This window comes from Glycine max, chromosome 17 (assembly GCF_000004515.6).
Source record: "Glycine max cultivar Williams 82 chromosome 17, Glycine_max_v4.0, whole genome shotgun sequence".
NCBI lineage: Eukaryota > Viridiplantae > Streptophyta > Magnoliopsida > Fabales > Fabaceae > Glycine > Glycine max.
In genome coordinates this window covers 40314953-40329976 of record NC_038253.2, presented here as the reverse complement: position 1 = coordinate 40329976, position 15024 = coordinate 40314953, and the positions used below count along the sequence as shown (strand labels likewise).

Sequence of the window (15024 nt, the reverse complement as noted above, 5' to 3'; positions counted from 1 at the left end):
CAACATATATATAATTGGACCCACGACTCACATCTTAAAATAATATTGCTAGTACTGTACATTGTATATGTGCAGTGTGCACACTGCACACCTAGTGCAGGAAACAGAAAATATTAATCCATATTAATTCACGATCAGTTGCGGTACACTGTACATCTACGAATTTAAAATAATTAACTAATTTGTTATACAATTTATTTTATTATATATATATATATATACACTACTTGTATAATTTTAAATAAAATTAAATAAATTGTTATATATACAAATTATTAATTAAATTACTACATAATAAAATATAAATTAAAAAATAGTTCAAAATATTTTTTTTATTTTTTTATTCAGAAGGATTTTTTTACACATAATATTGGTATTATATTTATTAATTTATTGACGACTAATTTTCGATTGAGAGCATGACTAATCACTAATCACTTTTTAATGATTTCTCTTTTCTCAACCATATATATATATATATATATATATATATATATATATATATATATATATATATATATATATATTTAATTTACAAAATCCATCTGAGATTTTATTTAAAAGTACCGGACCCAATTTCATTAGTACCAGCGATTTATTATTATTTGGAAGGATTTTTGAATGAATGCAACGAAAATTTTAATCTATAACTGGAAAATAAATGCACAGTACTCGTTGATGAAGATTTTATCCATGATGATGGAGACAACTAACAAAATCTCAAAAAGTTTGCGAGCACTTCCATTCGGAAACTAGCATTCCATGACTGGACTCAGCACTTCCATGGGATGCGTAATTCGATCAAGGATATAGTACAATTTATAGTAAAATTTCTCGCATTACTTACACTTCATTTTTAGAAAATTTGTTAAAAAAAAGGCGTATGTTATAACCATCAATAAAATAAAAATATTACCTGAAACAAATCGATATTTACTTTTTATTCTTTCCCAAGAATAATAGTGGCGGTAGATCAACTTGGTACATGTTTTTGCTTAACACCAATATGTTGGTATGCACGGTATTATTTGTATAGTTATTGGTTTTTTTATATTTTATTTTAGTCCCTAGATTAAAAGCTATTTTTTTATCTTTTAGATTTGTAAAATTCTTTTTTAATTAAATTTGAAGTACTGGAAAAAATATTTCTCAAATTTAAGGGACTAAATAAAAAAATCTTAATCGAGGCACTAAAACAAACTGGACCTCCAATATAAAGGATTAAAAATATATTAAGCCAACTTAAAATAAAGTCTAGAATTTACATCCTACAAATAAAGAATAACACAATTAAAAAGAAGAGAATCCATTAACAATAATTAATTAAATTCTATAGTAAAACTTAATCATCAACAAAATTTATAAATATTTTAAATAATGATTTCAAGTTTAATCGCTAAATATATAATTTATTCTTAATTAATTGTGCTTAGCTTCCAATTCCTGACTATACAATTAATATAAATATTTATGGTATAAACTTTATGATCATCTACTATGTTCTACTTTTTTTTTTTTTTTTCTTGATATAGCAACTATGTTCTATTTCATTTAATTAAGATTGTCTTTTATAAACAACAAGTTACACGTGCTGTAGTAAAAAAAGAAGAAAAAAGGGAAGTGTGCACAGTGCCCGGACAGAGCGAGAGGCGAGGCAAGACATGCCGGAAAAAGAAACGATTAATGCACAAATTCCACGATTCGAACCTTAGGGTCCCATTTTTCAGGTCAATAAAAAAGACCGCGCTCTTCAATGGTCACCATTCAGCTACATAGTACATACACACACACACACACACAATTCAACTTTTTCTCTATAAATAATACTAGTACCCCTTCACCCCTCCCATTCCATCATCATTCAACAAAGAAACACCCAAAATGGCATCCTCAGCCTCGACCACGCTGTCTTCTCCCTTCCTGCGACTAGAATTCCCCTCCTCAACCAAACAACGCTCTTCAATCTCCATCAGAGCCTCGGTCTCCGAGAAACCCCCGCTACCGGCTGTGTCGGTGACCTCCCCGGAGCCCAGCAAGCTTCCGATCCGCAAAATCCCCGGCGACTGCGGGTTCCCGGTGATCGGTCCCTTCAAGGACCGCCAAGACTATTTCTACAAGCAAGGGCGCGACGAGTTCTTCAAGTCCCGCATCCAAAAGTACCAGTCAACGGTCTTCCGCACCAACATGCCCCCTGGCCCCTTCCTCGCCCCCGACCCAAACGTCGTCGTTCTCCTCGATGCCAAAAGTTTCCCCGTCCTCTTCGACAACTCTAAGGTCGAGAAAAAAGACGTCTTCACTGGAACCTTCATGCCTTCCACCGAACTCACCGGCGGTTACCGAGTCCTTTCTTACCTCGACCCCTCCGAACCCAAACACGCCCTCCTCAAACAACTCATGTTCTTCCTCCTCAAATCACGTCGCGCCCACGTCATCTCTGAGTTCCACGCGTCCTACAAAGAACTCTTCCACGCCCTCGAAGCCAACCTCGCCGAAGCCGGCAAAGCCAGCTTCGGCGATGCCAACGACCAAGCCGCCTTCAACTTTTTATCACGCTCCCTCTTCAACTCCAACCCCGCCGATACCAAACTGGGCCTCGACGGCCCAAAAATCGTTCAGAAATGGGTTCTCTTTCAGATCGGCCCAATTCTCCGATTGGGCCTCCCTCAATTCTTAGAAGAATCCACCATCCGAACCTTCCGTCTCCCGTTCTCTCTGATAAAAAAAGATTACCAGAGACTATACGATTTCTTCTACGAGTCTTCCGGTCTAGTATTAGACGAAGCGGAGCGATTGGGGATCACGCGCGATGAGGCTTGCCATAATCTGTTGTTCGCCACCTGCTTTAACTCCTTCGGCGGGATGAAGCTTTTTTTCCCGAACGTGTTGAAGTGGATCGGACGCGCCGGGGTGAAGCTCCACGCGCGGCTGGCGGAGGAGATTCGCTCCGCCGTGAGAAGCGGCGGCGGGGAGATCAGCATGGCGGCGATGGAGAAGATGCCGCTGATGAAATCCGTGGTGTACGAGGCGTTCCGAATCGACCCGCCGGTGGCGCTGCAGTTCGGGAGGGCGAAGAGAGACTTGATCATTGAGAGCCACGACCACGCGTTTCAGGTGAAGGAAGGGGAGATGCTGTTCGGGTACCAACCATTCGCGACGAAGGATCCTAGGATCTTCGAGAGGGCCGAGGAGTTTGTCGGGGACAGGTTCGTCGGGGAGGAAGGGGAGAAGCTCCTCAAGCACGTGCTGTGGTCCAATGGGCCTGAGACTGAGTCTCCAACACTTGGGAACAAGCAATGCGCCGGAAAAGACTTCGTCACCTTGGTTTCGAGGCTTTTCGTTGTGGAGTTCTTTCTTCGCTATGATTCCTTCGAGATTCAAGTGGGAACTTCTCCCTTGGGTTCTTCCGTTACTATTACTTCCCTAAAGAGAGCAAGCTTTTAGTTAGTTAGTTAATTAATTAATTAATTAATTAATTAATATTTGTTATTAATTTTGTTTTTGACCGGTTAGGATGATGATAGTATTATTATTATTATTATTTTTTTATCATCGAGAATGATAGTATGTGATAATTTATAAGTTTATTGTATGGTTACATTTTACATAAAATGTCTTGATTTGATTTGCTAGTTCTGAAACATTCAACCGAAACACAGTTAATCTGTATATTAGTCTGGTCTTTCAAGTTCTTATCCAAGTGGTCTCCCCCTTGCTTCGTAATGACAACCTAGATCTTTAACATTCCATTAATCATTATTATTATTATGGATCTCTTGTAACGGTGTTTTGGACAATCATTATAGTTCCAGGGTCAGGGTGGTTGCAAATGTGATTATTACTGTTACTAAAAAGAAGTACGAATTTATGTTAATGTTAATATACCTGTAATGTAATCTTCTCCGCAAGTAGATTGTAACACTTGGACTTTAGTTTAGTGTGGTCTAATAATAGCTTTGTGGTGGGGCAACGTGCACTCCACTATTACTAGTGGAAGCTACTACGAGTCAAGAATGCAGGTGCTGCTATCATTGATAATGTGCAATATTGAAGAATGAACAAGAAGATAAAGTGGAGTTGCGCCCTCAGTTGGATGTGACTTTGAGCCAATTGTACTATATGATTTTAAAATAAAAAATAAAAAAAAATGTGTAATGTACACTGCAGGAATTGCATGCTACTATTAGCTAACTTTTTCACCTTTAATTTCCATGTTTTAATAGTGGTCTGAATCAAATAGTTCAATTATAAAAGAGAGAGAACAAAATAATTGAGATCACGTATTTCATTCTGTTTCAGTTAGATCTTTTATATTTTAAAAATCCCTCTTAGAAAGAAATTATAAAAGTAAATATTTTAAAAATAAATTAATTCAAATATATACAGTCCTGGTTAGTTATAAAAAAAAGTCCACAACTGTCATTTCTGTAATGTCAGGATTTTAGAGTCTTTGCAATCATAGTTTATGATATGTTCATTCAGTTAAACAGATGGTTAATTCACCAAAAAAAGTAAAGCAGGTGGTAATAAAAGAAATTAATAAAAAGTTATAAGAAAATAGGCTAGGTGATAATTAATAAAAAGTTATAAGAAATTAATATTTTTGGATTAAAAGTATAATTTATTTCCCCATGAACATTCAACTGTGGTTTGTTTGTGTATAATTGTTTAAGTTCAGGTGTGTAATTAAATTATTAGTCTGCATGAGTCTTTTTGAATGAATTTTATGGTTGGTTTTATATTTTTCTTTATAGATGGGCCATGAAAAAAAAAAAGATAAGAGCTAGACTCGGTCCAAAAAATGAGTATTTTAGGAGATCAGCGCTGGATATAGAGTTTTGGTTAGGAAACCATTTCTAGCCTCGGGGTACTCCATGCATAGAGCTCTAGAATTTGAAAAATCACTTTAAAATCAATATCAATATATTTTATAAATCTCACTAGAACTTGACATATGTACTGACAGTTTCACTAGAGCATGACATATATTGCCAATCTCAATTAGCAACTGTTTTATATATAATAATATACGATACAATATTATATATATATATATATATATATATATATATATATATATATATATATATATATATATATTGATAAAATACATTATTGTATTTAACTATAGTAATTAAAGTGTTTATAATCCGTGTATATTCTCATTAAACTAATCAATTAATAAATTAAATTATTAAATATTAAATAGATTTTAAAATTTTATATAAGATAATAATTTAATAAAATCAATGAAATATATTTTATAATTAAAATAAATTTTTGTTTATTGTAAAATGACTTACTGTAAATAATAATATTACCATAAAGAATAATAATCGATAATATCTTATGTGTTGATAGTTCATTTAGATTTATAATAAAATAATATTTTTTATTAAGGAATATTGATTTAAGTTTATGATTGCATGTTAAGATATAAGTAATCCATTATATTATGTATTATATTATATTATATGTGTATATTTATATTATAGCTATGATAAAAAAAAGTAACCCATTATATAGTAATTAATATTGTGTAGTTAATCAAATTAAATCTAACCAATATATCCCGTGATAATGTATAGTGGTTTTTAATATAGAAGAAATACTTTTAATTTTCAGTCTTCTTTAATCTACAGAAACAACGAAAAACCATGGTTGATCAGCAGCCAGAGAATCTCGTAAGAAGAATTAAACGAATAGAACTACAAATGGATTTCTTACACGAAATGATCAAAAGTTTTACTCAAAGGGACATGGATAGGATTGAATTTCACAAGCTACAATTTAATTTTACTCTACACTCACCCGTTATTTTTTCTGTGAAGAATCTTGGGTCATCCAGTGTTCCTATGATAGAATTATGGGGGCATTTTGATGACTGCACTCCAAGTAGCTTGGACAGCTGGGATCAAGCATCTTTTTGTTTAGTGTGATTCTCGGCTAGCTGTCAATTTTTTTTCTCTTTTTTTTTGCGTGGTGTAGAATATGGGCATCCGTTTAGGTCCATGGATGATATGATTGCTAAAGATTGGGAAATAAAACTTTCAATGACCATGTTTGTTTTGAATTGGTGATGCTAGCAACCCTATCAAACTCCATTGCCATTTTTTTACTTTGGGATGTGATTTGAAATACTCTGGTGTTGTGATCAGCTCTCACGAATTTACGTATATATATCAGAAAACCCGAGGTATGCACCAACTCGAATAAGTTGGCGTGACAATTCACCAATTCGAATTCAAAAAATGAGCACAATGATTAGAGTTCTGCATTACACAGTTCAGTTGTAAATATAGCTACAAAACGAACAGATGGATATTATTTTACATTTTTATACAAAAGTATAAAATCTGATAGTGTTAGAAGAAGAGAAGAGTAGACCAGAAAGAATAGAGAAGATTTTCTTCATTTGTCACACTTGACTACATGATTTAGTGCTTAATTCATAATAGAACAATACATAGACATTACATAACTTTTCACTAAGACACTAAATGAGCATAATGTCATAACCTTTCAAATACATAGTGGTTATAAAAATAATGTCTCTTAATTCTTATTAACTCAAATCCTTTCATTATCTAACACTAACTCAACCCTTCATTTTCTAAGTATTATTATTATTTCTAACATCTCCCCTTAATTAGAAAATCATCAATTAATTTTCTACACTCAGAAGTCTTATTCTTAATCTTCTAATATCTTCAAATGAGTTTTGTGTCTTCACATGACCTAATTTCACTTCTTTTTTTGGCAATCTTTTTTTAAACTTGAACACCCATTTGACTCCAATTTGCTTCATGGCCCTTAAGAAATTTTAATAATTCCCAGGTGTCATTCTTCTTGATGGCATTGACTTCTTCCTTCATGGTTTGTCTCCACCGTTTGTTTTCCATAGCTTCTTCAAAGGTTAAAGGCTCACTGTAACCAAAAAGACAAAACGAATAATTTATAATTTCAGTTTCATCATATATGTCTTGAAGACTTCTCATTTTTCTTGGTCTTTCACTTGAACTCCTTTCGAAAGATGACGCTTCATGAATTGACTGAGTTGGTGAAGGAGGTGGAGTAAAAAACTCATTTGCTACTACAACTTCTTCATCATTTTCTTCAAAATAAGGAAATAAATCATAGGTGCATTCTTCTTTCTCCCAATTCCATGTCTCTTCTTCATCAAATTCTACATCTTTGCTTACAACAATCTTCCCATTGCTTGGATTGTACAATTTTGCAGCCTTTTGAACTTGCATCATAACCAATGAACACATGCTTCACACTCCTATCATCAAGTTTTGATCTTCCTTGGTCAGGCACGTGAGCATATGCAATTCTCCTGAAGACTTTAAGATGATCAACTTTTGGCTTCACTCTACTTCATGCTTCTTGAGGTGTTTGGCCTTTGACATTCTTTGCTCTTGATTTAGCTTCTTTGGAAAAACTTCTTCTTGCATGTTTGCCAAGGAGACATGTTTCATACAATTGATTAGGATGGTTGATGTGAGGCATCCCTTTCACCATTTTCTCATCTCCCAAGATCTTGAGTGCTCCAAAATTCAAGCGGTCAAACCTTATATGCCAACACCATGCTTCATCTTTTATGCTAGCCTTTAAGCATTTTGCTTCATTGGTCCTAATGCTCAAAGTGAAAATTCTATTTCTTGACATAAAAACCTTGGCAATCAAATTAGAGTTTTGATCTTGAAGCCACAAAAAATTATCTTTCATGAGAACTTCATACCACTTCTTAACAAGTTGTCCCAAACTCAAAATATTACTTTTTAGTTTATGAACATAATAAACATCTTTTAAGAAAATTAACATGGTACATTTCCCTTTGATTTGCACCTTTGAAGAATCACCAAAGGAAACATCTCCCTTCACCTCTTCAAACTACATGAATTTCTCCTTCTAACCACACATGTGAATACTTGCTCCATTGTCAAGATACCACAGGTTCTTATCATCATTTTCTTCATTATTATGTGCTAGCAATAGTGTTGGCTTTTCATCTTCTTCTTTATCATCAACAAGATTGACTTTTTCTTCAACATTGGATTTACACTCCCAAGAAAAATGATCATACTTATGGCAATTATAACATTCAATATTAGCTTTACACTTCCATGAAAAATGACCATACTTATGGCAATTGAAACATTCAATGTTAGATTTATCATACCTTCTTTCATGATTATCACAATTGTCACGACCTCTTTTTTCTCCTCTTCCTTGGCCATGTCCACACCCTTTTCCACAACCATGTCCTCTTTGACTTTTTTCTTATCCATTGTCTTTCAAAGAAGCTTTGGCTTTAAGAACTTGCTCCAAAGACTTTTGAACCTCTCTTCACATGCTTGAAGTGAACTTAATAATTGGTCCACAATCATTGATTTGATGTCTTTTAACTCTTTAATTGATTAAACCACAAATTATTGAAGACCTTAAACTACCTAATAATTAATTTCTTTTATTGCTTGGGACTAAGCATATAAATCACAGTTTGAGGATTGGTCTACATAACTCAACTTGTGTGGGTTTATATTAAGAGAACAAAGTTAAGCACATTATAAGTTTTACACAATAATTCAATTACAGTCCATCATATATGGTAAATTTGTTGATTTTTAAAATAATTATCTTAAAATAATTCAAACAGTGATTTATGATTAGAAGACGGTCTAAATTTTTTTTTACACCAATAGTGTATTGACATTAAACTCTTATATTAGTAGGGGTGTTCGTACGCCGGTTCAGGCCAGTTTTAATCAAATTCAGGACCCAACTCAATCAAATTTGATCGGTTTAGTTCGGTTCAGTTTTCATAATTTTTTTTTAAATTCAACCCAACCCAACCCATTCATGAACGATTTGGTTCGGTTTGGACTAACGGGTTACCCATTTGAATTTGATATTTTTTCTTAGAACTACTATTTCATATCATGATTCATCTAGATATCTAATACAATTAACATAATATTATCAAATGTTTGAAAGTAATAAAATTGATTCATTTAATACCATTAACATAATATTCAAAAATAGACTAATACAAATTAAAAAAAATATTTTTCAATGGGATTTACTATAATAGTTTGAATCACAATTATTTCCTACAAACTAATTTCTTGTAGTAAGCTTTGCTACAACCAAATTTGTTGCAATTAGATTTGTTGTAACTAGATTTGTTAAAACAAATGAACAAAATATGATTCATTAATATTATAAACATGACATAAAAAATAAATATGAAAAAATAAAATAAATAACAATGTATTTAAAAGTAATATTTTAAGAAGTTTTAACATTAGTAGTCTTAACCCTTACAGTTTCAACACTTGGAGTTCTAATATTATAAGGGTTTAAAGTCAAACCAAACAACTTTACAAATTTTGATCGGACCTATAAATTTAAACCCGTGACTCAATCCGTACATGAATGATTTTGACCGGTTCGATTCGATTTTGACTTAAATACATAAATGACTCAACTCAAAATATTCGAATCAGTTTGAATCAATTTGGGTTCACGAATGACCGGTACCCATAAATCCCCCTATATATTAGACAAATTTTATTTTGTTTGATTATGAGTTTTCAAACGAGTTAGTTTGAAAATATTAATGGTTAAAGTGGTTTAATTTGAGTCCAACTCACTTATACACGTAAAAATAAATAAAAATTCAACATTCATTTAGTCATTTTAGCGTTTTAAAGGATGATTTTATTCTGAATCAACTTACAAACCATTTCAACTATTCCAAAACTTCAATGATGTACAAGCAATAAAAGCAAGACACATGGTACGGATATGCTAAACCACGGGATTAAGCCCATTGATGTTAGACAAGACTAATCTTTTTTTTATGAGTAGACCAGACTAATCTACCTATATAACTATTACTAATTATTTTTAGCAGTTAATAAATAAACTTTCCTTAATTGTTCAGTCTACCTCCTTTAAATTTATTGATACAGAAATTATATATATATAAAATAAAAGTCATGGGAATGATTTTTCTTTTTCTTTTTTTAAGAAATCAAGCAAGGAAATTTACTTAACTTATGGAGATGAAGAATTTCCTAAAACCACATTGATATAAAATTTGATAAGGTGAAATTATTATTATTTTTAATTCATCATTATTACAAAAGTAATAATTTTAATATAATATTTTATAGTAATTTCTATGTAATTTTTTTAGACAATTCATTATATAAAATAAAAAATTTCCAACTTTTAAAAAACTTTGTTTGTTAATTGCACCATGACCAATCAACGAGTCCACGACTATCATGACGTTCTTTCTTAGGCAGCCAGAGACAAACCAATTGCAAGACAAAAGATTATACATTCATGAAAACAATCATTATAACATTATAAATATTTATGAAGGTAAAAGAAGCAAATATGTAGTAGCGTTAACGAAAAAAAATGTAGTGGATGCACTTGTATAGCCTCTCAAAATTAAAGCTCAAATAGTTTAAAAACAGTTCTAAATAGTAACTACTTCCATTTTTTATTTAATACCATCTTTTTTAAAATAAAACAAAAGATATTTGAAAAATATTTTACGGGGATATATTAAAAAACCCTTATCACTTACCAGTAGAGCGTTAACACATAGCACATCAAATTAAAATAAAATGCTGTATTTTTTGGCAACGGGATTTTCTATTAATGGAAAGGAGACAACGTCTTTTTCCAATTTTTCCTTCTCAATAATTCAGCAACCTATTTGCTTCTTGCAACATAGTTGGGGCCTTGGGGGGCACACATTCCATTGTAACGCGTGTCCCTACAGTCCAGGTTTTCCACGTGTCAGAATTTCAATATGTCGAGCATCGATGCCATCAGAGGAAAGACAAAGAAGCTGATTCCATCAGGTGCTACGTGTGGCATAAGCAAAGGGTCTCCACCAGAGAAAACAAATGTCGCTGCTGGTTTTTGATAAGGTGTGGGCTGTGGAAATATGTGTTTATTTTTGAGAAATTCTATGAAAATTGAAAAACGAAACCTCTAAATGTGTAATACAATGTATGAAGACAGATGACAAAACGATGTTTCTGTTTTAGTTACAACACAGGTGTGTCAATTATACTTGTCTATAGGTTATGCTCTATTCATCAGCATAGAGTGTCCAAAATAGAGTTGCATGATTGCATTTTTTTTCTTCTTTTACTTAATTACTTTATCCTTTTAAAACTATTTTAAGACAACCACAATGGAGTGGGGAGAAAGTTACTTTTCTTTTCTTTTGCTAAATGAGATAAGAAAGTAGAAACCTTTACTTGCCGAGGGCTGTGTCATTTCTATATTTAACCAGCTACATTTTGATTCTTGTTTATCCTGCCATTTCCAATAAAATCTAACCATTCCCTTAGGATGCAACAATTAAGCTCTGGCCTCACGGTCGTCATTAATTATTATTTGCTGAATTTTAAGGTACATAGTGTAAAATAGTATTCAACAATAGCCACAAACAATATAGGAAAAGTTAATTAATGATCAAGACTTATTGCTTTAAATTTAGTCATTAAATAACACTTAGCAAGGTCTTGTTGGTGGTTAAAATAAAAGAGGGAAATAGAAAATATTATAAAAAATATTATAGAATATAGATGGATAATGTATTAGATATGCATTGGATAATATCAAGAAAATCAGTTTCCTCTAGATAATCTCCAACAATTGTTTATTAACTCTTAATAATCACAAGAACGAGTTCATATGAGGTTTACATCTCAGTTGGAGCTAGGAAGTTAAGTTGAAAGTCATAGTGTAAGAATGGTTCTTATATAAGAACTAATTCTTAACATTAAAATTAAAATAAAATGTTGATAATCTATTATAAATTAATTTTTAAGTGGTTTCAGTAGTTTCACTACCATCAGAGTAAAAAGTTGTTAATCTGATGTGAAATAATAAGACTCGCCAAAATTGAGTGAAGAATCAAAGTGGATGATGTACTATATAAGAGATGATCTTAAAAAAATTGTTTCCAAAAGAATTCTTCTTCTTTTTAAAAAAAAGAGTCTATCGTAGTTCCCTTCACCAACATCCAACTTTTGGGTTTTTAGTAATTCCATCTTACTGAAGGAAGGAGAAAATAAGGATCATCTTATAGAGTACTCGATAGAGTCTCACATGGGTTTCACTGTTTCAGGGTCCAAGCATAGTCCCTACCGATAAGTGATATCAACATGGCGTTGTCCCATCCAAATAAAACTAGCTCTCTCGTACACCAAGGAATGTCACACAACATATGAGGAAGACAAAATGCTTCACTTTTTCTATTTGATTATGTGCTTGCATAACATTTTGATAAAAGGTGAAATTTCCTTTATAAAACAAATGCATCACTTCACGTGATGGTTTGTCTGGTTCAACTAATTGCCTACAATTAATATAGCAAACTTTGTAACTCGTGTAAAATGTCTTAATGTAGTTTCTTTAACTATAATATAATCCAAATTTTAATGATTTTATATATAAAAAGGTTATTCTTTAGTGTAATAATAATTTATTAGAATTCTTCTATAAATTCTTGTGTGCTGCACTGATATTTTGTTTTGTAAAAAATTTTGATCCATTTTATGATAGTGTGATTAAGTATCATAGTGGTCACACCATTCAATTGCTCTATTAAATTTTTGTTCCATTAAAAACTTTGAATACCTAAAAATTTGACTTCTCTCGAAACAAAATATTTGTTTTATAGAAATAATTACAGTACATCTAATCATATTTACAATAAGTAAGTAATTTTAATCTTATGTTCTAAAATGTGCCTTTGTTGTTATTTTTTATCCTACATAATTAAGAAAAACGTCCTCTATATTGACAAATTTTGGAGTTTTATAAAATCAAATTTAAATTTGCTGTCACTATAATACTTTTGGTTTCTACTAACACAATTTGGTCGATTAAGCCAGAATTATAAAACACAAAGAGAACATGGTAATATGTGTGTTTAAAACTGCGGGAACTCCGTAGCTATGCAAGTGTTTATTAAACCTTAATAAGGGTATGTCTTAGTTCAGATGAGTTTCTCATACCCAACTCATCCAGACTTTTCTCAGTAAAAAAAGTAAATTTGCATGCGTGCACTTCACTTTTTCCTCCTCTCCCTCCGACTTCCATGCACAACTTACAAGTTACAATCTTTGTGGTAAATTTTTTGTCTAAGTTCGAAAATAAGAAACATTGTTATTTAATTTAAAATTTTAATTTTAAAAATATTTATTTTTAAATTTTAATGCAAAATATTGAATTAACTTTAAAAACAAAAATACTATGATTAACTTACAAATTCAATTTCTTTTAAAAAAATATTAACATTTTTTTAGAGGAAAAAAATATTAAGATGTTGTATAGAGTTCATCTCTATGACTAAAATTCCCTCAAAAAAAAATCTCTATGACTAAAATAAAATTTTACAAACCTATATTGAATTAATAAGGTACAATAAATTCAGGAACAAATACGTTATAAATTATAAAATCTTACTATGTTAAATTGATTCAAAGCCCCATCGGTGCACCTTTGTCCCTTCACAAAGAGGTGCGCCACAAAAGGTACCTCATTATTAGGTCATGGCTTTTTATTAATTTCCCCAAACATGTCTGCATTTTCAAGCAAAACATTTTCCCCAGTTATAACATTTAGAGCAAGAGCGCAACAATGTAGCTTGTTCCATAAGATCATTATTGTAATTCAGAACAAAACAAGACCACAAGTTCCTCCATGTGGGAAGTTCTCAATATATACTCGTTGCAATGATATTATGGTCGAAAACGGCATCGTTCGTGATATAAATTGTTCTGGCAGACACACTACTCTAGAGTCTAGACACTAGATTCGTTTCAAAAAGCTTGAAATTATTCGGTCCATTGTTGATTTTGTTGTTGTTGAGAATATCATTAATTTAGTGAGATTATGGGTTTATCGTCAAGAATTTGGTCCCTTTCTATGACTGATTAATCCTCAAATTGTGACATGATTGATAGTAATTCATGATGATAGTTACAGATTTAGACCAAATACTCGAGAATGAATTCAGGAGAGGATTGATAAAGCTAGCTAGCTAGATTAATGTTAATATATTGTAGTATATTGTATAACCAAACCTCTTAATCACTTGAGTTTATTAAGTTAAAAATCTCAAACCAAAGAAAGATTAGCTTCCATTTTATTAACATTAGAGTTAGAATTAGAAAGATCGATCAATTATCACTTTGAAGAGAATGTGCACGTGTAACCGAACCCACACGTGAATAGTTGTGATCTTTCAATTATATTATATATACGAAGGCCAGGGATAAGAGAAACAAAGAAAGGTGGACTCTGCTCAGCATAGCCATTGCCTTGCTGGAAATGGATTGAGTGCAATAAGAAATCACACGCAACGCATTCATGCAAAATCAGGCTTAGTTTGCAACCGTTTAATGAATATTAATTATACTATTCATATATATCTTAAATACATGTTTTAAATTTAATCTATGGAGACACGATATTAGTCATTCAATCTTTATTTGACAATTACAAATTGCTGATTGCATTGTATGAATGTGTGCTATTGCGGACAGGAAAATCCAGATTCCTTGCTAATTAGTTGCAGTTCACACATACCAATCAAACATTAAAAAATAAAAAATAAAAAATATACCTTCATAATCATTACTTACGCACATAACGCAAGTCAATATAGGGTATTACCTGGGACGTTGGAAAACCATACCGTGTCATCCTAAAATAGCCTCTAAAAAACAACAAATTAAGCCAATACGGTTTCAACAACCAATCCCAAACATTTCAACCAACAAAACTTACAAAAGCATCGCGCTATATTTACCAAGGAAAACTGTAAATCCCGGACCCTAATTACATCTTCTGATAATAACATAACAACCTTCTACAAAGCCAAATTAATATATGGTACGTGTCAACACACAATTGACCCAATCATTTGCACCATCAATTCCAACCCATATATATATAGTTTTATACACTCTCTCTCTC

The 15024-nt window shown here is 32.0% G+C and overlaps 1 protein-coding gene across 1 annotated transcript; it reads left to right on the top strand.

Moving 5' to 3' along the window:
* Positions 1-1861: 1861 nt before the first annotated feature.
* AOS2 (allene oxide synthase) lies at positions 1862-3629 on the top strand. Its single transcript, NM_001249516.2, has one exon. It carries the CDS (start codon positions 1882-1884, stop codon positions 3439-3441), a length of 1560 nt encoding a protein of 519 aa, NP_001236445.1. The 5' UTR covers positions 1862-1881; the 3' UTR covers positions 3442-3629.
* The last annotated feature ends 11395 nt before the right edge of the window (positions 3630-15024 follow it).